This window comes from Clavelina lepadiformis, chromosome 1, assembly GCF_947623445.1.
Source record: "Clavelina lepadiformis chromosome 1, kaClaLepa1.1, whole genome shotgun sequence".
Taxonomy (NCBI): domain Eukaryota; kingdom Metazoa; phylum Chordata; class Ascidiacea; order Aplousobranchia; family Clavelinidae; genus Clavelina; species Clavelina lepadiformis.
Genome location: NC_135240.1, coordinates 4540975 through 4568697, shown reverse-complemented (window position 1 = coordinate 4568697; position 27723 = coordinate 4540975). Strand labels below are relative to the sequence as shown.

The 27723-nt window shown below is 34.9% G+C and overlaps 2 protein-coding genes across 5 annotated transcripts; both read left to right on the top strand.

The window, feature by feature from the left end:
- Window positions 1-750: 750 nt before the first annotated feature.
- Window positions 751-21808, top strand: LOC143461077 (uncharacterized). Of its 3 annotated transcripts, XM_076958843.1 has the most exons (18): window positions 751-834; window positions 1042-1112; window positions 2612-2680; window positions 4838-4888; window positions 6566-6634; window positions 8131-8181; window positions 10237-10305; window positions 11757-11831; window positions 13305-13379; window positions 14853-14927; window positions 16933-16998; window positions 17685-17858; window positions 17961-18011; window positions 19380-19550; window positions 19624-19665; window positions 19743-19903; window positions 19981-20396; window positions 20554-21808. In XM_076958843.1, exons 2-18 carry the CDS (start codon window positions 1110-1112, stop codon window positions 20751-20753), a joined length of 1818 nt encoding a protein of 605 aa, XP_076814958.1. In that variant the 5' UTR covers window positions 751-834; window positions 1042-1109; the 3' UTR covers window positions 20754-21808. The 3 variants fall into 3 exon arrangements, with proteins under 3 accessions (XP_076814958.1, XP_076814975.1, XP_076814967.1); XM_076958860.1 differs by lacking the exon at window positions 13305-13379; XM_076958852.1 differs by lacking the exon at window positions 17961-18011.
- On the top strand, window positions 21787-27439 carry LOC143461095 (uncharacterized). Of its 2 annotated transcripts, none has more exons than XM_076958872.1 (10): window positions 21787-21913; window positions 22027-22094; window positions 22281-22427; window positions 22522-22651; window positions 22747-22842; window positions 23241-23306; window positions 23999-24169; window positions 24272-24322; window positions 24623-24789; window positions 25514-27439. In XM_076958872.1, the coding sequence occupies exons 2-10, from the start codon at window positions 22033-22035 to the stop codon at window positions 26346-26348; spliced, it is 1725 nt and encodes a 574-aa protein (XP_076814987.1). In that variant the 5' UTR covers window positions 21787-21913; window positions 22027-22032; the 3' UTR covers window positions 26349-27439. The 2 variants fall into 2 exon arrangements, with proteins under 2 accessions (XP_076814987.1, XP_076814994.1); XM_076958879.1 differs by having other exon boundaries at window positions 21811-21913; window positions 22031-22094.
- Window positions 27440-27723: the final 284 nt, after the last annotated feature.

Sequence of the window (27723 nt, the reverse complement as noted above, 5' to 3'; positions counted from 1 at the left end):
TGATATCGAACCGCCATAACATGGTTCTGGTCATCTGACGTGGTCAGTGTTGCGTAACGTGTTGTTTATTTTTCACCATTAATTTGCGGAGCGAAAATTATGCCTAACATTTAGTCTCTAAGCAGTCATATTTTATTCACCACATAACATTATAGTTTTACTGCGGTCTAAAAATATTGTTTTTAATTCAACCATCTGCATCCATTTTGTGCGTTTCAACGTTAATGATCAACAAACTGAACAAACAAACAAGTGTCAATGACCCTGTAGTACGGGGTCGGGGTCGAAATCCTTCCAACCGGAAGTAAGCTCTCTCTGGTATAACGGAAACAATGACCAGCGAAACAAAACATGTCCGACGTCAAGTGAAACCGGAAATGGGTCACTTGCTAACAAATTAGTGACGGTGCCAACGCTTTGAAGGCGAATGCTATAAAATACTTTGTGTAATTGTTTAAGCATTAAAGTGTTGGCATGTATGGCATAAAGTTCAGTGCTTTTATTATCTTGGAACCGGTGTTCAAAGTATTTGAACGCGACCACTGGTTCATCCAAAGCGTGAATTACAAGCAAGGGTCCGAGATAACTTTGAAACGAACAAACATAATTGCACAAACATAGTAGTAGGATAATTACAATAAACAATGTCATTGTGGCGCCAAATTTGTTCCGGGCATTGTGACGTTGGGCGCTGGTGATTTCCAATTGCAAAAAGTTTTTCGTTTTGAAGCAACAAATTTGTATTTATTTAGCTTATTCCATGTAAGGTGTTAAGAAAATCAATTCTTTTTATCAGAATATCTTGTTATTTTTTGAACAACTTGCACATTTAAGGTAAGCAGAAAGTCATTTATATTTAGCTTGAAACTCCCTCAAAATAAATAGTTACTTTAAACAACTATTGTTCAAAGAATGTTTCTAGTTTTTCAAACTAATTTGCAATTCAAACGCGACCATGATATGGTTGATAGAATGATGACTTATGCTTTTGAATTTCTTAAATACTCTTAATAATACTCTTAATAATACTCTTAATAATAGGAACTCCACGGGAAATTTCGAAGAGATCAAGAGAGAGGGAGACTTTTTATCCAAAACAAAAAAAAAAGATGGTAATTAAATAATAAACTTAACCACAATTGCTTTAAACTAACCAGGCCTGTTGCTACCATGGCATACATATGTTTTAATTTAGTTAATTAAAATAAAATTTTACTTGTGATTAACAATCTGTTGGAACTGACAAGAAAGAGTCAGTGTGTCCAACGTACGTCCAACCGCTACTTTGATTGCTTATAAATAGATTTGTTGTAAATGTCATAGAAGCTTTCATGAATGCTGAAGCGATCTGTTTCGGTGACACTTGTTGCAAATGATTAATAGACGAGCATATAAAGTATTAAGAACTTTCTAGAATTGTGGATGCCGATGTTCAACGATTTAATATTCATCATTTTCAAAACATATATTGGTTAGATTTTAAAAGTTAGCCACAATGTTAAACAAATGACGATATTATGACGACAACTGGGCTCGTTTGTGTCGTCATCATCTCATTAGTCACCAGCCTCATTGACCATTGTTATCAGGTCAAGAAACAAAGCGTTGATATCGAACCGCCATAATATGGTTCTGGACATCTGACGTGGTCAGTGTTGCGTATCGTGTTGTTTATTTTTCACCATTATTTTGCGGAGCGAAAATTATGTCTAACATTTAGTCTCTAAGCAGTCATATTTTATTCACCACATAACATTATAGTTTTACTGCGGTCTAAAAATATTGTTTTTAATTCAACCATCTGCATCCATTTTGTGCGTTTCAACGTTAATGATCAACAAACTGAACAAACAAACAAGTGTCAATGACCCTGTAGTACGGGGTCGGGGTCGAAATCCTTCCAACCGGAAGTAAGCTCTCTCTGGTATAACGGAAACAATGACCAGCGAAACAAAACATGTCCGACGTCAAGTGAAACCGGAAATGGGTCACTTGCTAACAAATTAGTGACGGTGCCAACGCTTTGAAGGCGAATGCTATAAAATACTTTGGGTAATTGTTTTGTCATTAAAGTGTTGGCATGTATGGCATGAAGTTCAGTCCAGTTATATTCTTAGAACCGGTTTTCAAAGTGTTTGAACGCGGCCACTGGTTCATCCAAAGCGTGAATTACAAGCAAGGGTCCGAGATAACTTTGAAACGAACAAACATAAATGCACAAACACAGTAGCAGGATAGTTACAATTAACAATGTCATTGTGACGCCAAATTTGTTCCAGGCATTGTGACGTTGGGTGCTGGTGATTTCCAATTGCAAAAAGTTTTTCGTATTGAAGCAACAAATGTGTATTAATTAAGCTTATTCCATGTAAGGTGTTAAGAAAATCAATTCAATTTTATTTTCATGTCTTGTTATTTTTTAAACAACTTGCACATTTAAGCCAAGTACTAAAAATTTATATTTAGCTTGATTTTTCCTCAAAACAAATAGTTGCATTAAACAACTGTTTTTCAAAAAATATTTTCTAGTTTTTCAAATTCGTTTGCAATATAAACGCGTCCATGATATGGTTGATAGAATGTTGACTTATGCTTTTGATTTTCTTAATAGGATTTCAATCCCGAGACATACCGAGAAGATCAAGAAAGAATGTTTCGTCCTATTCTCACCATTCAAACGGTACTTAAAATATAAACTTAACCACAATTGCTTTAAACTAACCAGGCATATTACTACCATAGCATAAATTTGTATTGATTTAATTACTGTAATTAAAATAGAACTTTTAATTGTGATTAACAAAGTTTTTATCGGAACTGACAAGAAAAAGTCACTGTAAGTCACTTGCAACGCACACTTACAACGCAAGTTAATAAATAACTTTATCTGAGAACTAAACATTTGTACACAACTGAGATAAAGGAGTAATAAAGGAGTTGTTGGGAAGCAAAGATGCGTTATTATGGGTTGGTCGGCCGTGTATAGCTCATGTGGTAAAGCGGCCATCGACCCCAGAGGGTTCGTGGGTTCGTCGCTCACTGAGTGCGCAGGTTGTGCCTGGGTGAGACACAGACAAACCTGAATATGGGATGAAGTTTGGCTTCACTCCGCGTTCCCTCCACTTAATCCAAATCTTCGCTTAAGTTTCCGCTTGAATTTGAAATTAGTCGACTGCTTAATAAAATGATTGAAATAGTCGTTAAATTTAGTTGACTGAATTTTCAAAACGTTTGTCCGCTTCACCTTTGTCACGTGACGATATTGTAAGCGCACAAACAAATGTCTGTTGCGTGCAAACCAAGAGCTGGGCAACAGCTCGTTAGAGAAGAAACTCGTTCACGTCCTCGATCGTTGATGAAAAAAGAAGGTCGCTTGCGTTTTCGCTGTTTTGTAAAAACCACTTCTCGTTTTGACGCTCTTCCTAGCAATTAAAAATATTTTCCCTCCCACTTTTTGCGAACATCATTTTTGCAAATTTATGTTTTGTGAAACGTGCGTCCAACTGCTACTTTGATTGCTTATAAATAGGTTTGTTGTAATTGTTATAGAAGCTTTCATGAATGCTGAAGAGTTTTGTTTCAGTGACACCTCTTGCAAATGATTAATAGACGGGCATATAAAGTATTAAGAACTTTCTAGAATTGTGGATGCCGATGTTCAATGATTAACATATATAAGTTAGAATTTAAAAATAACTACAATGTTAAGCGAATGACGATATTATGACGACAACTGAGATCGTTTATCTCGTCATCATCACATCAGTCACCAGCCTCATTGACCATTGTTATCAGGTTAAGAAACAAAGCGTTTTTATCGAACCGCCATAATATGGTTCTGGTCATCTGACGTGGTCAGTGTTGCGTAACGTGTTGTTTATGTTTCACCATTATTTTGCGGAGCGAAAAATATGCCTTTCGTTTAGTCTCTAAGCAGTCATATTTTATTCACCACATAACATTATAGTTTTACTGCAGTCTAAAAATATTGTTTTTAATTCAACCATCTGCATCCATTTTGTGCGTTTCAACGTTAATGATTAAGAAACTGAACAAACAAACAAGTGTCAATGACCCTGTAGAACGGGTTCGGGGTCGAAATCCTTCCAACCGGAAGTAAGCTCTCTCTGGTATAACGGAAACAATGACCAGAGAAACAAAACATGTCTGACGTCAAGTGAAACCGGAAATGGGTCACTTGCTAACAAATTATTGACGGTGCCAACGCTTTGAAGGCGAATGCTATGAAATACTTTGTGTAATTGTTTAAGCATTAAAGTGCTGGCATGTATGGCATGAAGTTCTACCCAAATATATTCTTAGAACCGGTTTTCAAAGTGTCTGAACGCGACCACTGGTTCATCCAAAGCGTGAATTACAAGCAAGGGTCCGAGATAACTTTAAAACGAACAAACATAATTGCACAAACACAGTAGCAGGATAAATATAATTAACAATGTCATTGTGGCGCCAAATTTGTTCCCGGCATTGTGACGTTGGGCGCTGGTGGATTCCAAATGAAAAAGTTTTTCGTGTTGAAGCAACAAATGTGTATTTATTAAGCTTATTCCATATATGCTGTTAAGAAAATCAATTCATATATATTTTCATATCTTGTAATTTTTTGAGCATCTTGCACATACGAGCCAAGTACAAAGAAATTTATATTTAGCTTGAATTTTTCTCAAAGTAAAGAGTTGCTTTAAACAACTCTTGTACAAAGAATATCTTTAAGTTTTCCAAATTAGTTGTACTTTAAACACGCTCTTGATATAGTTGATGTAGCGATAACATATGCTTTTGCATTTCTTAAATTTATTTCTGTTTTTCATGCTAGGCTCTTTACCCGGAAGAGTTAGGAAAGGGTTCTTATTCTCACAACTCTGAGGTATGTAAAATATAAACTTAACCACAATTGCTTTAATCTAAACAAGCCAGCTACTACCATAGCATATATTTGTATAGATTTAGTTATTTAAATACAAATTTTACTTGTGATTAACATTCTATCGGAACTGACAAGAAAGAGTCAGTGTAAGTCACTTTACACTGACAACGCAAGTTAATAAATAACTTTATCTGAGAACTAAAAATTTGTACACAACTGAGATAAAGGAGTAAGAAAGGAGTTGTTTAGAAGCAAAGATGCGTTATTATGGGTTGGTCGGCCGTGTATAGCCCATGTGGTAAAGCGGCCATCGACCCCAGAGGGTTTGTGGGTTCGTCGCTCACTGAGTGCGCAGGTTGGGCCTGGGTGAGACACAGACAAGCCTGAAAGTGGGATGAAGTTTGGCTTCACTCCGGGTTCCCTCCACTTAATACAAATCTTTGCTTAAGCTTCTGCTTAAATTTGAAATTAGTCGACTGCTTAATAAAATGATTGAAATAGTCGTTAAATTTAGTTGACTGAATTTTCAAAACGTTTGTCCGCTACACCTTTGTCACGTGACGATATTGTAAGCGCACAAACAAATGTCTGTTGCGTGCAAACCAAGAGCTGGGCAACAGCTCGTTAGAGAAGAAACTCGTTCACGTCCTCGATCGTTGATGAAAAAAGAACGTCGCTTGCGTTTTCGCTGTTTTGTAAAAACCCCTTCTCGTTTTGACGCTCTTCCTAGCAATTAAAAATATTTCCCCTCCCACCATTGTTATCAGGTCAAGAAACAAAGCGTTGATATCGAACCGCCATAACATGGTTCTGGTCATCTGACGTGCTCAGTGTTGCGTAACGTGTTGTTTATTTATCACCATTAATTTGCGGAGCGAAAATTATGCCTAACATTTAGTCTCTAAGCAGTCATATCCTATTCACCACATAACATTATAGTTTTACTGCGGTCTAAAAACTGTTATTTTAATTTAACCATCTGCATCCATTTTGTGCGTTTCAACGTTAATGATTAAGAAACTGAACAAACAAACGAGTGTCAATGACCCTGTAGAACGGGGTCGCGTTTGAAATCCTTCCAATCGGAAACAATGACCAGAGAAACAAAACATGTCCGACGTCAAGTGAAACCGGAAATGGGTCACTTGCTAACAAATTAGTGACGGTGCCAACGCTTTGAAGGCGAATGCTATAAAATAGTTTGTGTAATTGTTTAAGCATTGCAGTGCTGGCATGTATGTAAAACGAACAAACATAATTGCACAAACACAGTAGAAGGATATATATAATTAGCAACGTCATTGTGGCGCCAAACTTGTTCCAGGCATTGTGACGTTGGGCGCTGGTGATTTCCAATTGCAAAAAGTTTTTCGTGTTGAAGCAACAAAAGTGTATTAATTAGTCTTATTCCATATATGGTGTTAGGAAAATCAATTCAGTTTTATCTTCATATCTTGTTATTTTTTGGACAACTTGCACATTTAAGCCAATTACTAAGACTTTTATATTTAGCTTGAATTTTTCTCAAAACAAACAGTTATTTTGAACAACTATTGTGGAAAAAATATATCTTATGAAATATATAATATGAAGTTTTCAAATTCATTTGTAATTTAAACGCGACCATTATATGGTTGATAGAATGTTGACTTCTGCTTTTGATTTTCTTAAATTTAGGAATTCCACAGGCCAATACCAAGTTTAGAAGAACCACACTTTTCTTTTTCAAGCTGCAAACGTTTTGAGGTATTTAAACATTAAACTTAACCACAGTTGTCTTAAACTAGACAGGCCTGTTTTACCGTAGCATATATTTGTATTGAGTTAGTTAATTGCAAAAAATTTTTTAGTCTATAAAGTTTAACAGTAACTAACCAAGCTTTTGTCGGAACTTTCAAGAAAAAGTCAGTGAAAGTCACTTTACACTGACAACGAAAGTTAATAAATAAACTTTATTTGAGAAATAAAAATTTGTACACAACTGAGATTATGGCGCAATAAATGAGTTGCTGGGAAGCAACGATGCGTTATTATGGGTTGGTCGGCCGTGTATAGCCCATGTGGTGAAGCGGCCATCGACCCCAGAGGGTTCCCCAGAGGAACGATTTAATTTTCATCATTTTCAAAGTATATATAAGTTAGATTTTAAAAATAGCCACAATGTTAAGCAAATGGCTTCATTGACCATTGTTATCAGGTCAAGAAACAAAGCGTTGATATCGAACCGCCATAACATGGTTCTGGTCATCTGACGTGCTCAGTGTTGCGTAACGTGTTGTTTATTTTTCACCATTAATTTGCGGAGCGAAAATTATGCCTAACATTTAGTCTCTAAGCAGTCATATTTTATTCACCACATAACATTATAGTTTTACTGCGGTCTAAAAACTGTTATTTTAATTCAACCATCTGCATCCATTTTGTGCGTTTCAATGTTAATTATTAACAAACATAACAAACAAACAAGTGCCAAAGACCCTGTAGGACGGGTTCGGGATCGAAATCCTTCCAACCGGAAGTAAGCTGTCTCTGGTATAACGGAAACAATGACCAGAGAAACAAAACATGTCCGACGTCAAGTGAAACCGGAAATGGGTCACTTGCTAACAAATTAGTGACGGTGCCAACGCTTTGAAGGCGAATGCTATAAAATAGTTTGTGTAATTGTTTAAGCATTAAAGTGTTGGCATGTATGGCATGAAGTTCTACCCAAATATATTCTTAGAACCGGTTTTCAAAGTGTTTGAACGCGGCCACTGGTTCATCCAAAGCGTGAATTACAAGCAAGGGTCCGAGATAACTTTGAAACGAACAAACATAATTGCACAAACACAGTAGCAGGATAGTTACAATTAACAATGTTATTGTGACGCCAAATTTGTTCCGGGCATTGTGACGTTGGGCACTGGTGGATTCCAATTGAAAAAGAGTTTTTTTGTTTTGAAGCAACAAATGTGTATTTATTAAGCTTATTCCATATATGCTGTTAACAAAATCAATTCAGTTTTTTCTTCATATCCTGTTGTTTTTTGAACAACTTGCACATTTAAGCCAAGTACAAAGATTTTTATATTTAGCTTGAATTTTTCTCAAAACAAAGAGTTGCTTTAAACAACTCTTGTACAAAGAATATCTTCAAGTTTTTCAAATTAGTTGCACTTTAAACACGCTCTTGATATAGTTGATGTAGTGATAACATATGCTTTTGCATTTCTTAAATTTATTTCTGTTTTTCATGCTAGGCTCTTTACCCGGAAGAGTTAGGAAAGGGTTCTTATTCTCACAACTCTGAGGTATGTAAAATATAAACTTAACCACAATTGCTTTAATCTAAACAAGCCAGCTACTACCATAGCATATATTTGTATAGATTTAGTTATTTAAATACAAATTTTACTTGTGATTAACATTCTATCGGAACTGACAAGAAAGAGTCAGTGTAAGTCACTTTACACTGACAACGCAAGTTAATAAATAACTTTATCTGAGAACTAAAAATTTGTACACAAATGAGACAAAGGCGCAATAAAGTAGTTGTTGGGAAGCAAAGATGCGTTATTATGGGTTGGTCGGCCGTGTATAGCTCATGTGGTAAAGCGGCCATCGACCCCAGAGGGTTTGTGGGTTCGTCGCTCACTGAGTGCGCAGGTTGTGCCTGGGTGAGACACAGACAAGCCTGAAAGTGGGATGAAGTTTGGCTTCACTCCGGGTTCCCTCCACTTAATACAAATCTTTGCTTAAGTTTCCGCTTGAATTTGAAATAAGTCGCCTGCTTAATAAAATGATTGAAATAGTCGTTAAATTTAGTTGACTGAATTTTCAAAACGTTTGTCCGCTACACCTTTGTCACGTGACGATATTGTAAGCGCACAAACAAATGTCTGTTGCGTGCAAACCAAGAGCTGGACAACAGCTCGTTAGAGAAGAAACTCGTTCACGTTCTCGATCGTCGATGATAAAAGAACGTCGCTTGCGCTTTCGCTGTTTTGTAAAAACCACTTCTCGTTTTGACGCTCTTCCTAGCAATTAAAAATATTTCCCCTCCCACTTTTTTGGAACATCAGTTTTGCAAATTTATGTTTTGTGAAACGTTCGTCCGACTGCTACTTTGATTGTTTTTTAAAATATATTTGTTGTAAATGTTATAGAAGCTTTCATGAATACTGAAGCGTTCTGTTTCAGTGACACCTGTTGCAAATGATTAATAGACGAGCATATAAAGTATTAAGAACTTTCTAGAATTGTGGATGCCGATGTTCAATGATTTAATATTTATCATTTTCAAAACATATATAAGTTAGATTTTAAAAATAGCGACAATGTTAAGCAAATGACGATATTATGACGACAACTGAGATCGTTTGTTTCGTCATAATCTCATCAGTCACCAGCCTCATTGACCATTGTTATCAGGTTAAGGAACAAAGCGTTGATATCGAACCGCCATAATATGGTTCTGGACATATGACGTGCTCAGTGTTGCGTAACATGTTGTTTATTTTTCACCATTAATTTGCGGAGTGAAAATTATGCCTAACATTTAGTCTCTAAGCAGTCATATCCTATTCACCACATAACATTATAGTTTTACTGCGGTCTAAAAACTGTTATTTTAATTCAACCATCTGCATCTATTTTGTGCGTTTCAACGTTAATGATTAAGAAACTGAACAAACAAACGAGTGTCAATGACCCTGTAGAACGGGGTCGGGGTCGAAATCCTTCCAACCGGAAGTAAGCTCTCTCTGGTATAACGGAAACAATGACCAGCGAAACAAAACTTGTCCGACGTCAAGTGAAACCGGAAATGGGTCACTTGCTAACAAATTATTGACGGTGCCAACGCTTTGAAGGCGAATGCTATAAAATAGTTTGTGTAATTGTTTAAGCATTGCAGTGCTGGCATGTATGTAAAACGAACAAACATAATTGCACAAACACAGTAGTAGGATATATATAATTAGCAACGTTATTGTGGCGCCAAATTTGTTCCAGGCATTGTGACGTTGGGCGCTGGTGGATTCCAATTGCAAAAAGTTTTTCGTGTTGAAGCAACAAAAGTGTATTAATTAGTCTTATTCCATATATGGTGTTAGGAAAATCAATTCAGTTTTATCTTCATATCTTGTTATTTTTTGGACAACTTGCACATTTAAGCCAATTACTAAGACTTTTATATTTAGCTTGAATTTTTCTCAAAACAAACAGTTATTTTGAACAACTATTGTGGAAAAAATATATCTTATGAAATATATAATATGAAGTTTTCAAATTCATTTGTAATTTAAACGCGACCATTATATGGTTGATAGAATGTTGACTTCTGCTTTTGATTTTCTTAAATTTAGGAATACCACAGGCCAATACCAAGTTTAGAAGAACCACACTTTTCTTTTTCAAGCTGCAAACGTTTTGAGGTATTTAAACATTAAACTTTACCACAGTTGTCTTAAACTAGACAGGCCTGTTTTACCGTAGCATATATTTGTATTGAGTTAGTTAATTGCAAAAAAATTTTTAGTCTATTAACTTTAACAGTAACTAACCAAGCTTTTATCGGAACTTTCAAGAAAAAGTCAGTGAAAGTCACTTTACACTGACAACGAAAGTTAATAAATAAACTTTATTTGAGAAATAAAAATTTGTACACAACTGAGATTATGGCGCAATAAATGAGTTGCTGGGAAGCAACGATGCGTTATTATGGGTTGGTCGACCGTGTATAGCCCATGTGGTGAAGCGGCCATCGACCCCAGAGGGTTCCCCAGAGGAACGATTTAATTTTCATCATTTTCAAAACATATATAAGTTAGATTTTAAAAATAGCCACAATGTTAAGCAAATGACGATATTATGACGACAACTGGGCTCCTTTGTTTCGTCATCATCTCATTAGTCACCAACCTCATTGACCATTGTTATCAGGTCAAGAAACAAAGCGTTGATATCGAACCGCCATAACATGGTTCTGGTCATCTGACGTGGTCAGTGTTGCGTAACGTGTTGTTTATTTATCACCATTAATTTGCGGAGCGAAAATTATGCCTAACATTTAGTCTCTAAGCAGTCATATTTTATTCACCACATAACATTATAGTTTTACTGCGGTCTAAAAACTGTTATTTTAATTCAACCATCTGCATCTATTTTGTGCGTTTCAACGTTAATGATTAACAAACTGAACAAACAAACGAGTGTCAATGACCCTGTAGAACGGGGTCGCGTTTGAAATCCTTCCAATCGGAAACAATGACCAGAGAAACAAAACATGTCTGACGTCAAGTGTAACCGGAAAAAAGTCACTTGCTAACAAATTAGTGACGGTGCCAACGCTATGAATGCGAATGCTATAAAATACTTTGGGTAATTGTTTAAGCATTACAATGCTGGCATGTATGTAAAACGAGCGATCCAAAGCGTAAATTACAAGCAAGGGTCCGAGATAACTTTGAAACGAACAAACATAATAGCACAAACACAGTAGAAGGATAATTACAATTAACAACGTCATTGTGACGCCAAATTTGTTCCAGGCATTGTGACGTTGGGCGCTGGTGGATTCCAATTGCAAAAAGTTTTTCGTATTGAAGCAAAAAATGTGTATTAATTAGTCTTATTCCATATATGGTGTTAGGAAAATCAATTCAGTTTTATCTTCATATCTTGTTATTTTTTGAACAATTTGCACATTTAAGACAATTACTAAGACTTTTATATTTAGCTGGAATTTTTCTCAAAACAAACAGTTATTTTAAACAACTATTGTGTAAAATATAGCTTCAAGTTTTCAAATTCATTTGTAATTTAAACGCGACCATTATATGGTTGATAGAATGTTGACTTCTTCTTTTGATTTTCTTAAATTTAGGAAGACCACGCGCGAATGGCAAGAAATCACTTAAGACTCTTTTTTTCAAGCGACGTTTTGCAAGCAAGTTTTGAGGTATTTATAGAATAAACTTAACCACAGTTGTCTTAAACTAGACAGGCAGTAGCATATACCGTAGCATATATGTTTTACCGTAGCATATATTTGTATTAAAATAGTTAATTGCAAAAATTTTTTAGTCTATAAAGTTTAACAGTAACTAACCAACCTTTTGCCGGAACTTTCAAGAAAAAAGTCAGTGAAATCCACTTTACACTGACAACGAAAGTTAATAAATAAAATTTATTTGAAAAATAAAAATTTGTACACAACAGAGACAAAGGCGCAATAAAGTAGTTGTTGGGAAGCAAAGATGCGTTATTATGGGTTGGTCGACCGTGTATAGCCCATGTGGTGAAGCGGCCATCGACCCCAGAGGGTTCCCCAGAGGAACGATTTAATTTTCATCATTTTCAAAACATATATAAGTTAGATTTTAAAAATAGCGACAATATTAAGTAAATGACGATATTATGACGACAACTGGGCTCCTTTGTTTCGTCATCATCTCATTAGTCACCAACCTCATTGACCATTGTTATCAGGTCAAGAAACAAAGCGTTGATATCGAACCGCCATAACATGGTTCTGGTCATCTGACGTGGTCAGTGTTGCGTAACGTGTTGTTTATTTATCACCATTAATTTGCGGAGCGAAAATTATGCCTAACATTTAGTCTCTAAGCAGTCATATTTTATTCACCACATAACATTATAGTTTTACTGCGGTCTAAAAACTGTTATTTTAATTCAACCATCTGCATCTATTTTGTGCGTTTCAACGTTAATGATTAAGAAACTGAACAAACAAACGAGTGTCAATGACCCTGTAGAACGGGGTCGCGTTTGAAATCCTTCCAATCGGAAACAATGACCAGAGAAACAAAACATGTCTGACGTCAAGTGTAACCGGAAAAAAGTCACTTGCTAACAAATTAGTGACGGTGCCAACGCTATGAATGCGAATGCTATAAAATACTTTGGGTAATTGTTTAAACATTACAATGCTGGCATGTATGTAAAACGAGCGATCCAAAGCGTAAATTGCAAGCAAGGGTCCGAGATAACTTTGAAACGAACAAACATAATAGCACAAACACAGTAGAAGGATAATTACAATTAACAACGTCATTGTGACGCCAAATTTGTTCCAGGCATTGTGACGTTGGGCGCTGGTGGATTCCAATTGCAAAAAGTTTTTCGTATTGAAGCAAAAAATGTGTATTAATTAGTCTTATTCCATATATGGTGTTAGGAAAATCAATTCAGTTTTATCTTCATATCTTGTTATTTTTTGAACAATTTGCACATTTAAGACAATTACTAAGACTTTTATATTTAGCTGGAATTTTTCTCAAAACAAACAGTTATTTTAAACAACTATTGTGTAAAATATAGCTTCAAGTTTTCAAATTCATTTGTAATCTAAACGCGACCATTATATGGTTGATAGAATGTTGACTTCTTCTTTTGATTTTCTTAAATTTAGGAAGTCCACGCGCGAATGGCAAGAAATCACTTAAGACTCTTTTTTTCAAGCGACGTTTTGCAAGCAAGTTTTGAGGTATTTATAGAATAAACTTAACCACAGTTGTCTTAAACTAGACAGGCAGTAGCATATACCGTAGCATATATGTTTTACCGTAGCATATATTTGTATTAAAATAGTTAATTGCAAAAATTTTTTAGTCTATAAAGTTTAACAGTAACTAACCAACCTTTTGCCGGAACTTTCAAGAAAAAAGTCAGTGAAATCCACTTTACACTGACAACGAAAGTTAATAAATAAAATTTATTTGAAAAATAAAAATTTGTACACAACAGAGACAAAGGCGCAATAAAGTAGTTGTTGGGAAGCAAAGATGCGTTATTATGGGTTGGTCGACCGTGTATAGCCCATGTGGTGAAGCGGCCATCGACCCCAGAGGGTTCCCCAGAGGAACGATTTAATTTTCATCATTTTCAAAACATATATAAGTTAGATTTTAAAAATAGCGACAATATTAAGTAAATGACGATATTATGACGACAACTGGGCTCCTTTGTTTCGTCATCATCTCATTAGTCACCAACCTCATTGACCATTGTTATCAGGTCAAGAAACAAAGCGTTGATATCGAACCGCCATAACATGGTTCTGGTCATCTGACGTGGTCAGTGTTGCGTAACGTGTTGTTTATTTATCACCATTAATTTGCGGAGCGAAAATTATGCCTAACATTTAGTCTCTAAGCAGTCATATTTTATTCACCACATAACATTATAGTTTTACTGCGGTCTAAAAACTGTTATTTTAATTCAACCATCTGCATCTATTTTGTGCGTTTCAACGTTAATGATTAACAAACTGAACAAACAAACGAGTGTCAATGACCCTGTAGAACGGGGTCGCGTTTGAAATCCTTCCAATCGGAAACAATGACCAGAGAAACAAAACATGTCTGACGTCAAGTGTAACCGGAAAAAAGTCACTTGCTAACAAATTAGTGACGGTGCCAACGCTATGAATGCGAATGCTATAAAATACTTTGGGTAATTGTTTAAGCATTACAATGCTGGCATGTATGTAAAACGAGCGATCCAAAGCGTAAATTACAAGCAAGGGTCCGAGATAACTTTGAAACGAACAAACATAATAGCACAAACACAGTAGAAGGATAATTACAATTAACAACGTCATTGTGACGCCAAATTTGTTCCAGGCATTGTGACGTTGGGCGCTGGTGGATTCCAATTGCAAAAAGTTTTTCGTATTGAAGCAAAAAATGTGTATTAATTAGTCTTATTCCATATATGGTGTTAGGAAAATCAATTCAGTTTTATCTTCATATCTTGTTATTTTTTGAACAATTTGCACATTTAAGACAATTACTAAGACTTTTATATTTAGCTGGAATTTTTCTCAAAACAAACAGTTATTTTAAACAACTATTGTGTAAAATATAGCTTCAAGTTTTCAAATTCATTTGTAATTTAAACGCGACCATTATATGGTTGATAGAATGTTGACTTCTTCTTTTGATTTTCTTAAATTTAGGAAGACCACGCGCGAATGGCAAGAAATCACTTAAGACTCTTTTTTTCAAGCGACGTTTTGCAAGCAAGTTTTGAGGTATTTATAGAATAAACTTAACCACAGTTGTCTTAAACTAGACAGGCAGTAGCATATACCGTAGCATATATGTTTTACCGTAGCATATATTTGTATTAAAATAGTTAATTGCAAAAATTTTTTAGTCTATAAAGTTTAACAGTAACTAACCAACCTTTTGCCGGAACTTTCAAGAAAAAAGTCAGTGAAATCCACTTTACACTGACAACGAAAGTTAATAAATAAAATTTATTTGAAAAATAAAAATTTGTACACAACAGAGACAAAGGCGCAATAAAGTAGTTGTTGGGAAGCAAAGATGCGTTATTATGGGTTGGTCGACCGTGTATAGCCCATGTGGTGAAGCGGCCATCGACCCCAGAGGGTTCCCCAGAGGAACGATTTAATTTTCATCATTTTCAAAACATATATAAGTTAGATTTTAAAAATAGCGACAATATTAAGTAAATGACGATATTATGACGACAACTGGGCTCCTTTGTTTCGTCATCATCTCATTAGTCACCAACCTCATTGACCATTGTTATCAGGTCAAGAAACAAAGCGTTGATATCGAACCGCCATAACATGGTTCTGGTCATCTGACGTGCTCAGTGTTGCGTAACTTGTTGTTTATTTTTCACCATTAATTTGCGGAGCGAAAATTATGCCTTTCGTTTAGTCTCTAAGCAGTCATATTTTATTCACCACATAACATTATAGTTTTACTGCGATCTAAAAATATTGTTTTTAATTCAACCATCTGCATCCATTTTGTGCGTTTCAACGTTAATGATCAACAAACTGAACAAACAAAAGAGTGTCAATGACCCTGTAGAACGGGGTCGGGGTCGAAATCCTTCCAACCGGAAGTAAGCTCTCTCTGGTACAACGGAAACAATGACCAGAGAAACAAAACATGTCCGACGTCAAGTGAAACCGGAAATGGTTCACTTGCTAACAAATTAGTGACGGTGCCAACGCTTTGAAGGCGAATGCTATAAAATACTTTGTGTAATTGTTTAAGCATTAAAGTGCTGGCATGTATGGCATGAAGTTTTACCCAAATATATTCTTAGAACCGGTTTTCAAAGTGTTTGAACGCGACCACTGGTTCATCCAAAGCGTGAATTACAAGCAAGTGTCCGAGATAACTTTGAAACGAACAAACATAATTGCACAAACATAGTAGCAGGATAATTACAATTAACAATGTCATTGTGACGCCAAACTTGTTCCAGGCATTGTGACGTTGAGCACTTGTGATTTCCAATTGTAAAAAATTTTCGTGTTAAAGCAACAAATGTATATTTATTGAGCTTTTTCCATATATATTGTGTTAAGAAAATCAATTCGTTTTTATCTTCATATCTTGTTATTTTTTGAACAACTTGCACATTTAAGCCAATTACAAAGAATTTTATATTTCACTTGAATTTTTCTCAAAACAAAGTTCTCTGTTGCTTTAAACAACTATTGTTCAAAGAATGTCTTCAAGTTTTCAAATTCATTTCAAATTTAAACGAATCCGTGATATGGTTGATGGAGTGATGATTTAAGCTTTTGATTTTCTTAAATTTGGGAATTTCGAAAGGAATTGCGAAGCTGTCAAGATGAACTATTTGGTGATTTGAGTATCGAACTTTCTATGGTAATTAAAATATAAACTTAATCAAAATTACCTTTACCTAGAAAGGCCTTTTACTACCATAGCATATATTTGTATTGATTTAGTTAACTAAAATAGAAATTTTTACTCCGGTAAGTTTAATTGTAATTAAGAAAGCTTTTATCAGAACTGAGAAGAAAGAGTCAAAGAGACAAAGAGTCGTAATAAATAACTTTATCTGAAAACTACAAATTTTCAACTCTCGAATACAGTTGGTTGTAGTTTTATTCGACATCAGAAATAAACATCAGTTTGTTTAAAAAAAATGATAAATACAAAAAAAAACATTTTTGCAAAAAACAAAAAAATCTTTATTATGTTGAAGTTGAACACTAACAACTGTTTCCATTCTTTCAGGTAAAAGTAAAGAACTCAAATACTTTAAAACAAGTAGGAATCCTTTATCGAAGATCAATACAAAAGGTACTTAAACTATGAGATGTAAATAGAGATTGATAGGAAATAAACTTGTATGAAAAAACAGAAAATCAATCACAATAATCAAAACTTGAAATATAATGCTATCACAGAATAATGCCCTCTCGGATTTAAAATCTTTGTGAAATCATCCAAAATTCTGCGAAATATGAAAGTCTCTGTGGCCATTGATGCAACTCTCCACTTGTAATACAAAGATAGTCGCCAATAATTTTTGCGTTTATAAAACCGGCAATACACCACACTTTTAACAAGCATTAGATTGGCTTGTCATAGGGGAGGCAAGTTACGTTCAGTTGTTATTGGATTGCGATTGTACATTGCAGTTTTTCAAATTTATCTACATATTAGCAAGAATTGCATAAAGACATTAATCAAATGTAACTTATTGATTAATATCACCGGGATCCAAAAAACTGCTGAATTATCCTCAAATATACACTTTAATATCATTTACTTTGTTCCGTGACTTCATTGCCTCCGCTTTATTTCTGTGTTCATCTGTAATTTTTGTGTGGAGGTTTTGTTTGACTTTTTTCCAAATTTTAGCGACATTTTTAATTGCTAAAATTGACATGTAACATTGACTGATTGACAAAACATGACTTGCATAAAACTAAAGTACATGATACTCACATGGCTTCGATTTCAACTTATAATTTTATTTCAAGGCCATTTGTGATAGACACGTGAGCGATGAAGTTTTGCAAAAGGCAGCTGATAGAGCACGTCTGGAAGTTTTTCTGTTTGTCAAAGAAAACAAGGATCTCGATTTATGGGAGGAATGTGAAAAATTGATGACGCAAGAGAAGAAAGACATTTTTCTCAAAATCAAACTCATTTTGGTGAAATAGTGAATTTTTTAGTTTTTATTATTTTCGTTTGTAAAAAATTTCATCTTTATTATTGCCCTATCATGTAACTTTCACAAATTTTTGTTTATACAGGAAGTAGCAAACGCACAACGCAAAGTTGCCAGTTGCAAAAAACAAATTATGGTAACTGATGTTAATTAAATAATTTTCCAGTTAAAGATATTTTCAATCCCACTTTTTTGCGAACATCAGTTTGGCAAATTTATGTTTTGTGAAACGTGCGTCCAACTGCTACTTTGATTGCTTATAAATATATTTTTTGTAAATGTCATAGAAGCTTTCATGAATGCTGAAGAGTTTTGTTTCAGTGACACTTGTTGCAAATGATTAATAGACGAGCATATAAAGTATTAAGAACTTTCTAGAATTGTAGATGCCGATGTTCAACGATCTAATATTCACCATTTTCAAAACATATATAAGTTAGATTTTAAAAATAGCGACAATATTAAGTAAATGACGATATTATGACGACAACTGGGCTCCTTTGTTTCGTCATCATCATATCAGTCACCAACCTCATTGACCATTGTTATCAGGTCAAGAAACAAAGCGTTGATATCGAACCGCCATAACATGGTTCTGGTCATCTGACGTGGTCAGTGTTGCGTAACGTGATGTTTATTTTTCACCATTAATTTGCGGAGCGAAAATTATGCCTAACATTTAGTCTCTAAGCAGTCATATTTTATTCACCACATAACATTATAGTTTTACTGCGGTCTAAAAATATCTTTTAATTCAACCATCTGCATCCATTTTGTGCGTTTCAACGTTAATGATCAACAAACTGAACAAACAAACAATCAGGTGTCAATGACCCTGTAGAACGGTTCGGGATCGAAATCCTTCCAACCGGAAGTAAGCTCTCTCTGGTATAACGGAAACAATGACCAGAGAAACAAAACATGTCCGACGTCAAGTGAAACCGGAAATGGGTCACTTGCTAACAAATTAGTGACGGTGCCAACGTTTTGAATGCGAATGCTATAAAATACTTTGGGTAATTGTTTAAGCATTAAAGTGCTGGCATGTATGGCATGAAGTTCTACCCAAATATATTCTTAGAACCGGTTTTCAAAGTGTCTGAACGCGACCACTGGTTCATCCAAAGCGTGAATTACAAGCAAGGGTCCGAGATAACTTTGAAACGAACAAACATAATAGCACAAACACAATAGCAGGATAAATACAATTAACAATGTCATTGTGACGCCAAATTTGTTCCAGGCATTGTGACGTTGGGTGCTGGTGATTTCCAATTGCAAAAAGTTTTTCGTATTGAAGCAACAAATGTGTATTTATTAAACTTATTCCGTATCTGGTGTTAAGAAAATCAATTCATTTGTATATTCATATTGTATAGGCAACTGTTGCCTTCGAACGCTTCGAACGGTTTTATTTTAGTGTTTTTCTTTTTGTGGTTTGAAATGTTAGTGACCACACTTTGATTTACATAAAATTACTAAAACTACTTTAAAACTTTTCCAGGCCATGAATATACCAGAGAACAAGGAAAAAGTTTTTGATGTGCTTGAAAGAACCATGACGAAGAGTTTCAAAGTTCAGCAGCGGCAAAAAAGGGAATTTATTGGGAATTATCTCGAAAAACCTTTTTTGCAAGATTCCATCACATTTGATGAATATAATAAATTTACCGAGGTATTGTAAATTGCGTTTTTGTTTTGCTTTGTTTTTGTTTTGCTTAACTGCATCTTTTTTAATATTTTTACAGGTGTTGGAAAAAGTTAATAAAATTTCGCAACAAGTTTCAGAGGTGACAAACAACAAACAGACAATCAATTAAATTATTATGTTATTTAATGAAATTGTGTATTATTTTTGTGTCTAAAGGAAAATTGGAGACAGGCAACTTTCCATCCATCACATGAGTTACCCATAATTTTGTCAGAAACAGAAATGAATGAAAATTATAAAAGTATCAGATCAAGTGTTTTTGGGAAAATTACTTTCTTAATTCTTAAAATCAACAAAAATGAACCAGGATTTGAGCAGTAAGCAAATTTGAGTATTTTGTGAAAATGCATAAATATTTGTTGTAAATCGTAACAACCTTTTGCATTGCTTTTAGGCTCCTTAATGCAGTTGCTGTCGGAGAGGAACTAACTCATCCAAACATAGCACGTGTGTTTGGATACACAACTTGGCCGGACAAAATGGGTGTTCTCATGGAGCACATGCCCTGTGGCAGCCTATATGACCTATTAAATGATGAGAATGATGTTGCAATACCAACGGTGTTAAAATTGCAGTTCCTTCTCGACATAGTCGCTGGTCTCATGTACTTGTTCAACCGCAATTGTCGCCTAATGGTTGATTTCAAAAGAGGACGATCTCTGCACAATATAAGGCTGTCTCTTGATCTACAATGCAAGTTGGTTTGTATCGCAGGAGAGGATGTCATGTATTTGAAACAATCAAATGAAAGTGAGCTGGTGCATAGCTTTGGCCACATGATGAAAATGATGTTAGATAATGGTCGACAAGGTATGGTGCTCTATGAAGTAAAACTGTTTAACCTTAAAGTAACCCTTCTGGTATGGTACCTTTTAACTGTAATGCAATTGATAAAATAGCAAGCATGCGAACTACATATATATACAAATCAGAAATAATCTATTTTAACTAAACCAAATACATGCAGATGATGATGATCTCCTGGCGCCTTTGCATGATCTCATGATGGAATGCTTGCAGAGTGATGCTTCTCAAAAGCCAACATTGATGGAAGTGTGCGACACTCTATCACCATTGCTTTCCACCAACAGTCATCAAGTAACTTTCGAAATGACCAACAACATTGCAAAACAAATCTTGCAAAAATCTAAGCTTTGTCGTTTCTAAGACTTGTCTTTTTGAAGTTTCTACAGATATCGGACTAGAAAAGGCTGTTTAAACACCCAAGTACCCTTGATTTTTTCCATCTTCGCATGCTATATAGATCGAATCGACTAAAATTGATCGAATGTTACGTATGATTACGGATAAGTGAGTGATTTGGTTGATAATTATTGGATGGTTTTCTGGATATTGTCTATCAAATATTGAAACTACAACGTTCTATCTAATTGTTTCCTATTAAACGTTACTTGTACTTTATATCAAACTTTAACTTTTGATGCCTTATTATGATACTGTATTAGTTGTATTCATAACTGTGCATCCAGTTACGTACCAGCACATACTGTAAAGTACTGTAATGTAATAATGATAATGTAATAATGTACTGTATATAATGTGCAGTACAGCTACGTACAGTCTAATCTCTAAGTATTTTAATACGTTGTTTTTTTCAAAAATGGTGACGTTAATATTAACATTTCAACTTTTACGCTGTATAAGCTTTTCATTGTGTTTCAAATCATTTCATTTGTATAGATCTGTAACACATGACGTTATTCCTAATTAATATCCTGCTTAGATACAATGACAAGATCCCATTTTACTCATTGCTGTATTTCATCATACTGTATAGAGATTAACAAAGAGACCGGTGTTAGGTCAAATTATCAAAACAATATATTCCCGTATATGTGTATGTTTATTCATAACTGTATGTTTAAAAATATTAGCTCAACAATTTAATCTTTAATGGTGGCATTGGTTTAAAATTTGTGCTTTTTTAAAATGATGTTTGTTTAAATTTGTAACTCAGAACTATTATTGTATATATTTTGCTTGTAATAGTAATTGTTACATTATATTGTAACTATTACTTTTGTTTAGCTCGTTGCTTATTTTCATGGCAACAGAGTTTGTATATATTGTTTGTTGGTTTATCAGCTATACACGATTTATGTTTTCACGTGAAATGGTGTTGTTTTGTAAAGAAGCGCTATATGTTGTGTAGATTTTACAAGTAACCTGATAATTCAGTAAAGTTTTTCATCATTGTTCAATAGGAAATTATCATTTTAGAGGCTTAGGAATGTGATACAATTTCTCACTTTTCTGCTAACGTTGTGATTCCCATACCGTTGTGCTTAAAGACTGATTACAATACTGTGAGTGTCTTTAAATACCTTTACATAAAGATAATCATTATTATGTAACACAAATGACGTATGCAAATATGCATTAGCTATGATTAAAAAAACGATTTAACATTTTTCCGTAGATAGAGATGAACAACTGTTTTTCGCCATCCTTCAAAGTTCTTCAAATTCCATTTCCACACCTAACCGGGTATGATATGTATATTATACGAGTGATTCTGTGGTATTGATTTAGCATACTATTTCAAATATTTTAAAATGAGTAGGCTATATGTTTTATGCTTTCAGTATCTCAATGTTTATGTTTCAAAAACAATTAAGATAGCTGATAAATTTTAAATTGATTTAAATCTCAAAACGCTTTTTTTATTAACAGAAGCCGCGAGAAGTTAAAATGCTCATTTTGTGGATGCTTGAACATAAATGGTCGTCACAGTACATTTGAAATTCAACATAAAGATCAGTTCTCTTACGGTGTAAGATTGCAAGACAATGCTTTTGTTTACTACAGATCTGATGGAAGGTACGTCTGTTTACTTTAACAAAATCGAAAAGATAATAACTTGTTAAACAAGCGCACAAACGAGAACCAAGTGACGCGTATGTTTGTTTTGCAGCTTACGTCAATTTGAAGGAATCACCTACGACTGGGGGCCAACCTATAAACTTGGTGACAAACTATCATGCCATGTTAGATCGCATTCGAAATGTTCAACTACAGTCGCTTTCTACAAAAATAAAATCGAGGTTTTCTGTCAATCCACGAGTAATGTGGACACAACACATTATCACATTTTCATTTCATTGAACACATCATCAAGATTATATTTTGAATTCTCCAGATTGGAAGCACATACTTTTCCGATACTTTTCCATCTTGTCAGTTTTTAACGTTTATCAACTCCATGGAGGAAGGCAGTGTTGACGACTTACCAATGGTGAGTACAGTGAACGTAGTCAGATAACAGAGATTGTATTTACCCATAATTTTGTCATTTTTGGCCTGAATTGGCACTTTTCACCAGAACCATCTACCTGCAGCAAGTGTCGTTAATGCTAACAGGCACAAAAACATTAGTGTTGTACAAACCCAACACAATAGGTGGCGCTAATGGCGCTTGCCCGCATAAAGTTTTTGGCCTAGATCACATAAAATTATATTTGGGGAAATTTTCAACTCTCGAATACAATTGGTTGTAGTTTTATTGGACACCAGAAATAATCATTAGTTTCTATAAAAAAAATTATAAATACAAAAAAACATTTCTGCAAAAGGCAAAAAATCTTTATTATGTTGAAGTTGAATACTAACAACTACATATTTCCATTCTTTCAGGTAAAAGAAAAGAATTCAAAAATTTTGAAAGAAGCTGGACTCCTTTATCGAAGATCAATACAAAAAGTACTTAAACTATGAGACGTAAATATAGATTGATAGGCAATAAAATCGTATGAAAAAAACAGAAAATCAGTGAAAACAAATAAAACTTAAAACATAATCCTATCACAGAAAAATGCCTTCTCGGACATAAAATCTTTGTGAAATCATCAAAAATTCTGCGAAATATAAAAGTCTCTGTGGCCATTGTTGCAACACTCCAATTGTAATACAAAGATAGTCGCCAATAATTTTTTCGTTTATAAAACCGGCAATACACCACAATTTTAACAGGCTTCAGATTGGCTTGTCATAGCGGAGGCAAAGCTTACGCTCAGTTGTTATTGGATTGCGATTGTACATTGCAGTTTTTCAAATTTATCTACATATTAGCAAGATTGCATAAAGACATTAATCAAATGTTACTTATTGATTAAAATCCCCGGGATCCAACTGCTGAATTATCTTTAAATATATACTTCAATATAATTTACTTTGGTCGGTGACTTCATAAACTTCCGTTTTATTTCTGCACTGTGTTCATCTGTAATTTGTTTTGTGGAGGTTTTGTTCGACTTTTTCCCAAAGTTTTTAGGACATTTTTAATTGCTAAAATTGACATGTAACATTGACGGATTGACAAAACATGACTTGTATAAAATTAAAGCACATGATACTCACATGACTGCGATTTCAACTTATAATTTTATTTCAAGGCCATTGGTGATAGACACGTGAGTGATGAAGTTTTGCAAAAGGCAGCTGATAGAGCACGTCTGGAAGTTCTTGAGTTTGTCAAAGAAAACAAGGATCTCAATTTATGGGAGGAATGTGAAAAATTGATGCAAGAAGAGAAAGACATTTTTCTCAAAAACAAACTCATTTTGGTGAAATAGTGCATTTTTTAGTTTTTATTATTTTCGTTTGTAAAAAAGTTCGTCTTTATTATTGCCTTATCATATAACTTTCACAAATTTTTGTTTATACAGGAAATAGCAAACGCACAACGCAAAGTTGCCAGTTGCAAAAAACAAATTATGGTAACTAGCTATCTTACTGACAATAAACTGCCAAATTTCACAATTGGTGTAGCTATAATGCTTTAATTAACGCAGCTTATCTAACTAGACCGCTCTCTGCACCACAAGTTTGGCTACAGCTTTAACCGGTTGAATGTTTGATTATTTTTTACTCGAAACTTACGAAATCGGTTAAATTTTTTTTTACTAGAATATGACCTTCCCAAATAAATCATGAAGTAGTGCTTTCGTTTACACAAAGATATCTTGTAACAGTTATGATTTCAAAACGACACTTAATTTTTTTCTAACATTCTTCAGGAACCCCGTTATTATGACCCATCTAAGGTGTTTATCGTAACCGGGAAATCGGCGTACCTTGGACAAGGGGGCTGTGGCAAGGTTTTTCTTGCTTTTGATTATTCTCTAACAGCAGTGGCTCTAAAGTTCCGGAACACACCAATCAATGTACATGATGATTTATTCAAGTATGTGGGTCTAGTACAAAATTCTTTACGGTTAAAAACTTAGTTGTGCGACTTGTGTTACAAATAAGTTGTTCGCACTGTAAATATGCAAAAGAAGTAGGCAAACTTATTTATTGGTACAAAGGTTGTTGCCAAATTTTGTCCAAGGTTGTGACATACAGTAGAGCGGTCAGGTAGTATTACGTTATTATTACGCAAAAATGATCATGAATTACAGTTTGACACGCCAGTTATTCTTGGTGTTTGATTTGAATACGGATGCAGCATGTTGTACGCAATACGTATGTTAACATAAAGCTTCAAACATATACTTCAGCTTCATAAGAGCATTTTGAATCTGTCAGTTAACTCTAACTTATCAAGAAGCAGGAAGTGCAAGCTAATAAATGTATGCTCGCTCGCTATGCTATGCTAATGCTATGCTCGCTGTAAAACAAACACAATACGCTATACCTGCTCATCACCGACAGAAAAGGTCGTTTGTTATGCGAAACACAACCAAATATAAATCAAACAACAAACATCTTACCAGTCAGCTCAGTCGTGACGCCATTATCACTAATAAATACGTCATAAAAATTGAGATATTTTTGGGGGATAACCCTATATTAGCATTAAATATTAATGAAAAATATTTCAATCTGCAATTGGTATATTTTCCAACAAGTTTTCTTAAATAAAAAAACTTCCACCCATGCTGTATAAAAAAAATTATTGTTTGCAGATTGCAGAAGGAAATCAGGATGCTGACAATAGCAAAGCACCCCCACGTGATTTGCGTCTACGGCCAAACCATCCATGACGGGAAGTACGCCATTGTCATGGAGTACATGCCCGGTGGTAGCCTGGCCAGCATGATCCACAACACAAGCATCAACGTATCACCACCTGTCATGCTAAAGTTTTGCAGTGACGTCGCATGCGGTCTCTCCTTCCTTCACCATCATTGCAACAGCGACCCAGATATTGTGCATGGCGATATCAAGCCTGAGAATGTCCTGCTTTCAAAAGATGGGACGTGCAAACTCATCGACTTTGGTGGAGCCGTTTTCGTAGACCAAAGTGGCCAGCCAACGACCTGTTATGACGGTGGCGCATTTACACAATACTTTGCTGCTCCTGAGAAGCTTAAAAATTCCGGTGCTTCCCCCACTCGAAGAACAGACGTTTACAGCTTTGGTATGCTCGTATTCACCTTTGTCGTGCGCCAGTATCCGCTGATCGACGGCACTAAGCAATCACATCTCCAAGCCATCAAAGACGGAAGACGACCTGACATGAACGACATCAAAGATTTGTTGGACACACTTAGAGATGAAAGACACATTGAAATCGTCACTTTACTTCGTGACGTCATCACTGAGTGTTGGAAACAGAACCCAGATGACCGACCAACAATGAAAGAAGTGCATCAGCGTCTCTCTGATAAGGTTGTACACCTTGAACATGTTGATATGGAGGCTGAAGAAGTCGTTAAAAAGCAAGTAGATCCTTTGGTACCACGCTTCAACAATTTTTCTACTTGTCCACTTGACCAATATCAACACGGGAAGAATTAGAAAAAGCGATCGCCCGTAAATCTTCTCAAAAATTTATTGTGAGTTTCAAAACAGACTTGCAGCCACCTTGGTGGTATATTTTAATACCATTACGTCATTTCTTTCAAAAGTATTTTCTAGTTATTGATTGAAGTTTATAAACTTGTTTTTTGACAAACACTTCAACTTTCGTTTTTATATTTGGAAACCTACTCTGCATAACTTCGAGCGAACGCTCCTTTTAGTACGTTCCCAGGTTGTTTTCCAGCATCTGTGCTAATAAGAAGACTTTGTTAGAAATGTCCGCTTCTTAACCTGCAAACTGACTATTTATCTATGTCTCAATGCGTCAGTATGATTTATATGTATCTCACATTGCCTAAATCAAGATTAGTACTTCTAAACAAAAGCGATACTGTCCACCACGCGGGAAATTGTGACAAATTTTTGTAGTTGGAGAGCGATTTTATTTTTTAAGAGTTTTCGGTTTCTATGGTCTTCCAAGTTGTGATTTTATGATGATGTATCGGTTATCTAACGCCGTAATATTGCATAAGGTCGTACTTGCTTTGTTTCTGATTCTTCTCTCTTTTTTGGTGTTATTTCTAAGCATATTGTACGATCCCATATCGACCATATCGGGAATCGACGGTTAATTTGATCGCCGGCCAATTTACGTCACGGTTAATTTGATCGCTGGCCAATTTGTTGCCGGTCAGTTGACCACTACCAGTTGTCGCCGGTGAATTTGTTCACGGTCAATTCACGTGATCCCATATTGTATATAGCAAGAAGCAATTGTGTTCGTAGAAAAGTAAGCATAAGAGCATTACACAAAAAAGGATGAAAACCACTGGTTTGAACATTGTTTTGCTCGCTACATCTGCTTCGACTTGCTGCGTTTTTCATGTTTAACAGTTTAACTCCCATAGCTTTCACGTTTCACGCTTCTTTAATTCTATAAACGTCGCTTCTTTCCTGTTCATTGATTGTATATCAGCGTGTTTCTAGTTTGAAAATTCCACTAGGTTTATTATGTTATCAAATTAATCACCGATTAATTATTTATATATAATCATAATTATGAGGCAAAAAGTCGTAGACTCAACCTATTTATGTAATAGCAAATTTGTTCCGGGTGTATGAAGCACAGATTTAGCATGACTCAGCATAAGTTTTCAAAAAGCCAATAATGATCTAAGTCCAATAAAACCTTCAATAACTAAAATCAATTTTTGCATGCCGACAATGCGTGCAAAATGCGATATTTCGAAGAGAAAAAGTCAGTTAAGAATTTTCTGTTAACTCAATGACCGAATTTGTTGGCCTTTAGCTAAAAAGGATATAATCAATGAATAAATTCACAGAAATATGCTGTCCTATTTAAATGCTTGAA

Bases quoted from the DNA above. Each gene is read 5' to 3' on its own strand.
- LOC143461077 (XM_076958843.1), top strand. The intron at 14,928-16,932 runs GTATTTATAGAA...CCATTCTTTCAG, and splicing joins TTTTGCAAGCAAGTTTTGAG to GTAAAAGTAAAGAACTCAAA. The intron at 19,904-19,980 runs GTAAGCAAATTT...CATTGCTTTTAG, and splicing joins AATGAACCAGGATTTGAGCA to GCTCCTTAATGCAGTTGCTG.
- LOC143461095 (XM_076958872.1), top strand. From the start codon at position 22,033: ATGAACAACTGTTTTTCGCCATCCTTCAAAGTTCTTCAAATTCCATTT. The intron at 22,095-22,280 runs GTATGATATGTA...TTTTATTAACAG, and splicing joins CCATTTCCACACCTAACCGG to AAGCCGCGAGAAGTTAAAAT. The intron at 23,307-23,998 runs GTACTTAAACTA...TTTTATTTCAAG, and splicing joins ATCGAAGATCAATACAAAAA to GCCATTGGTGATAGACACGT.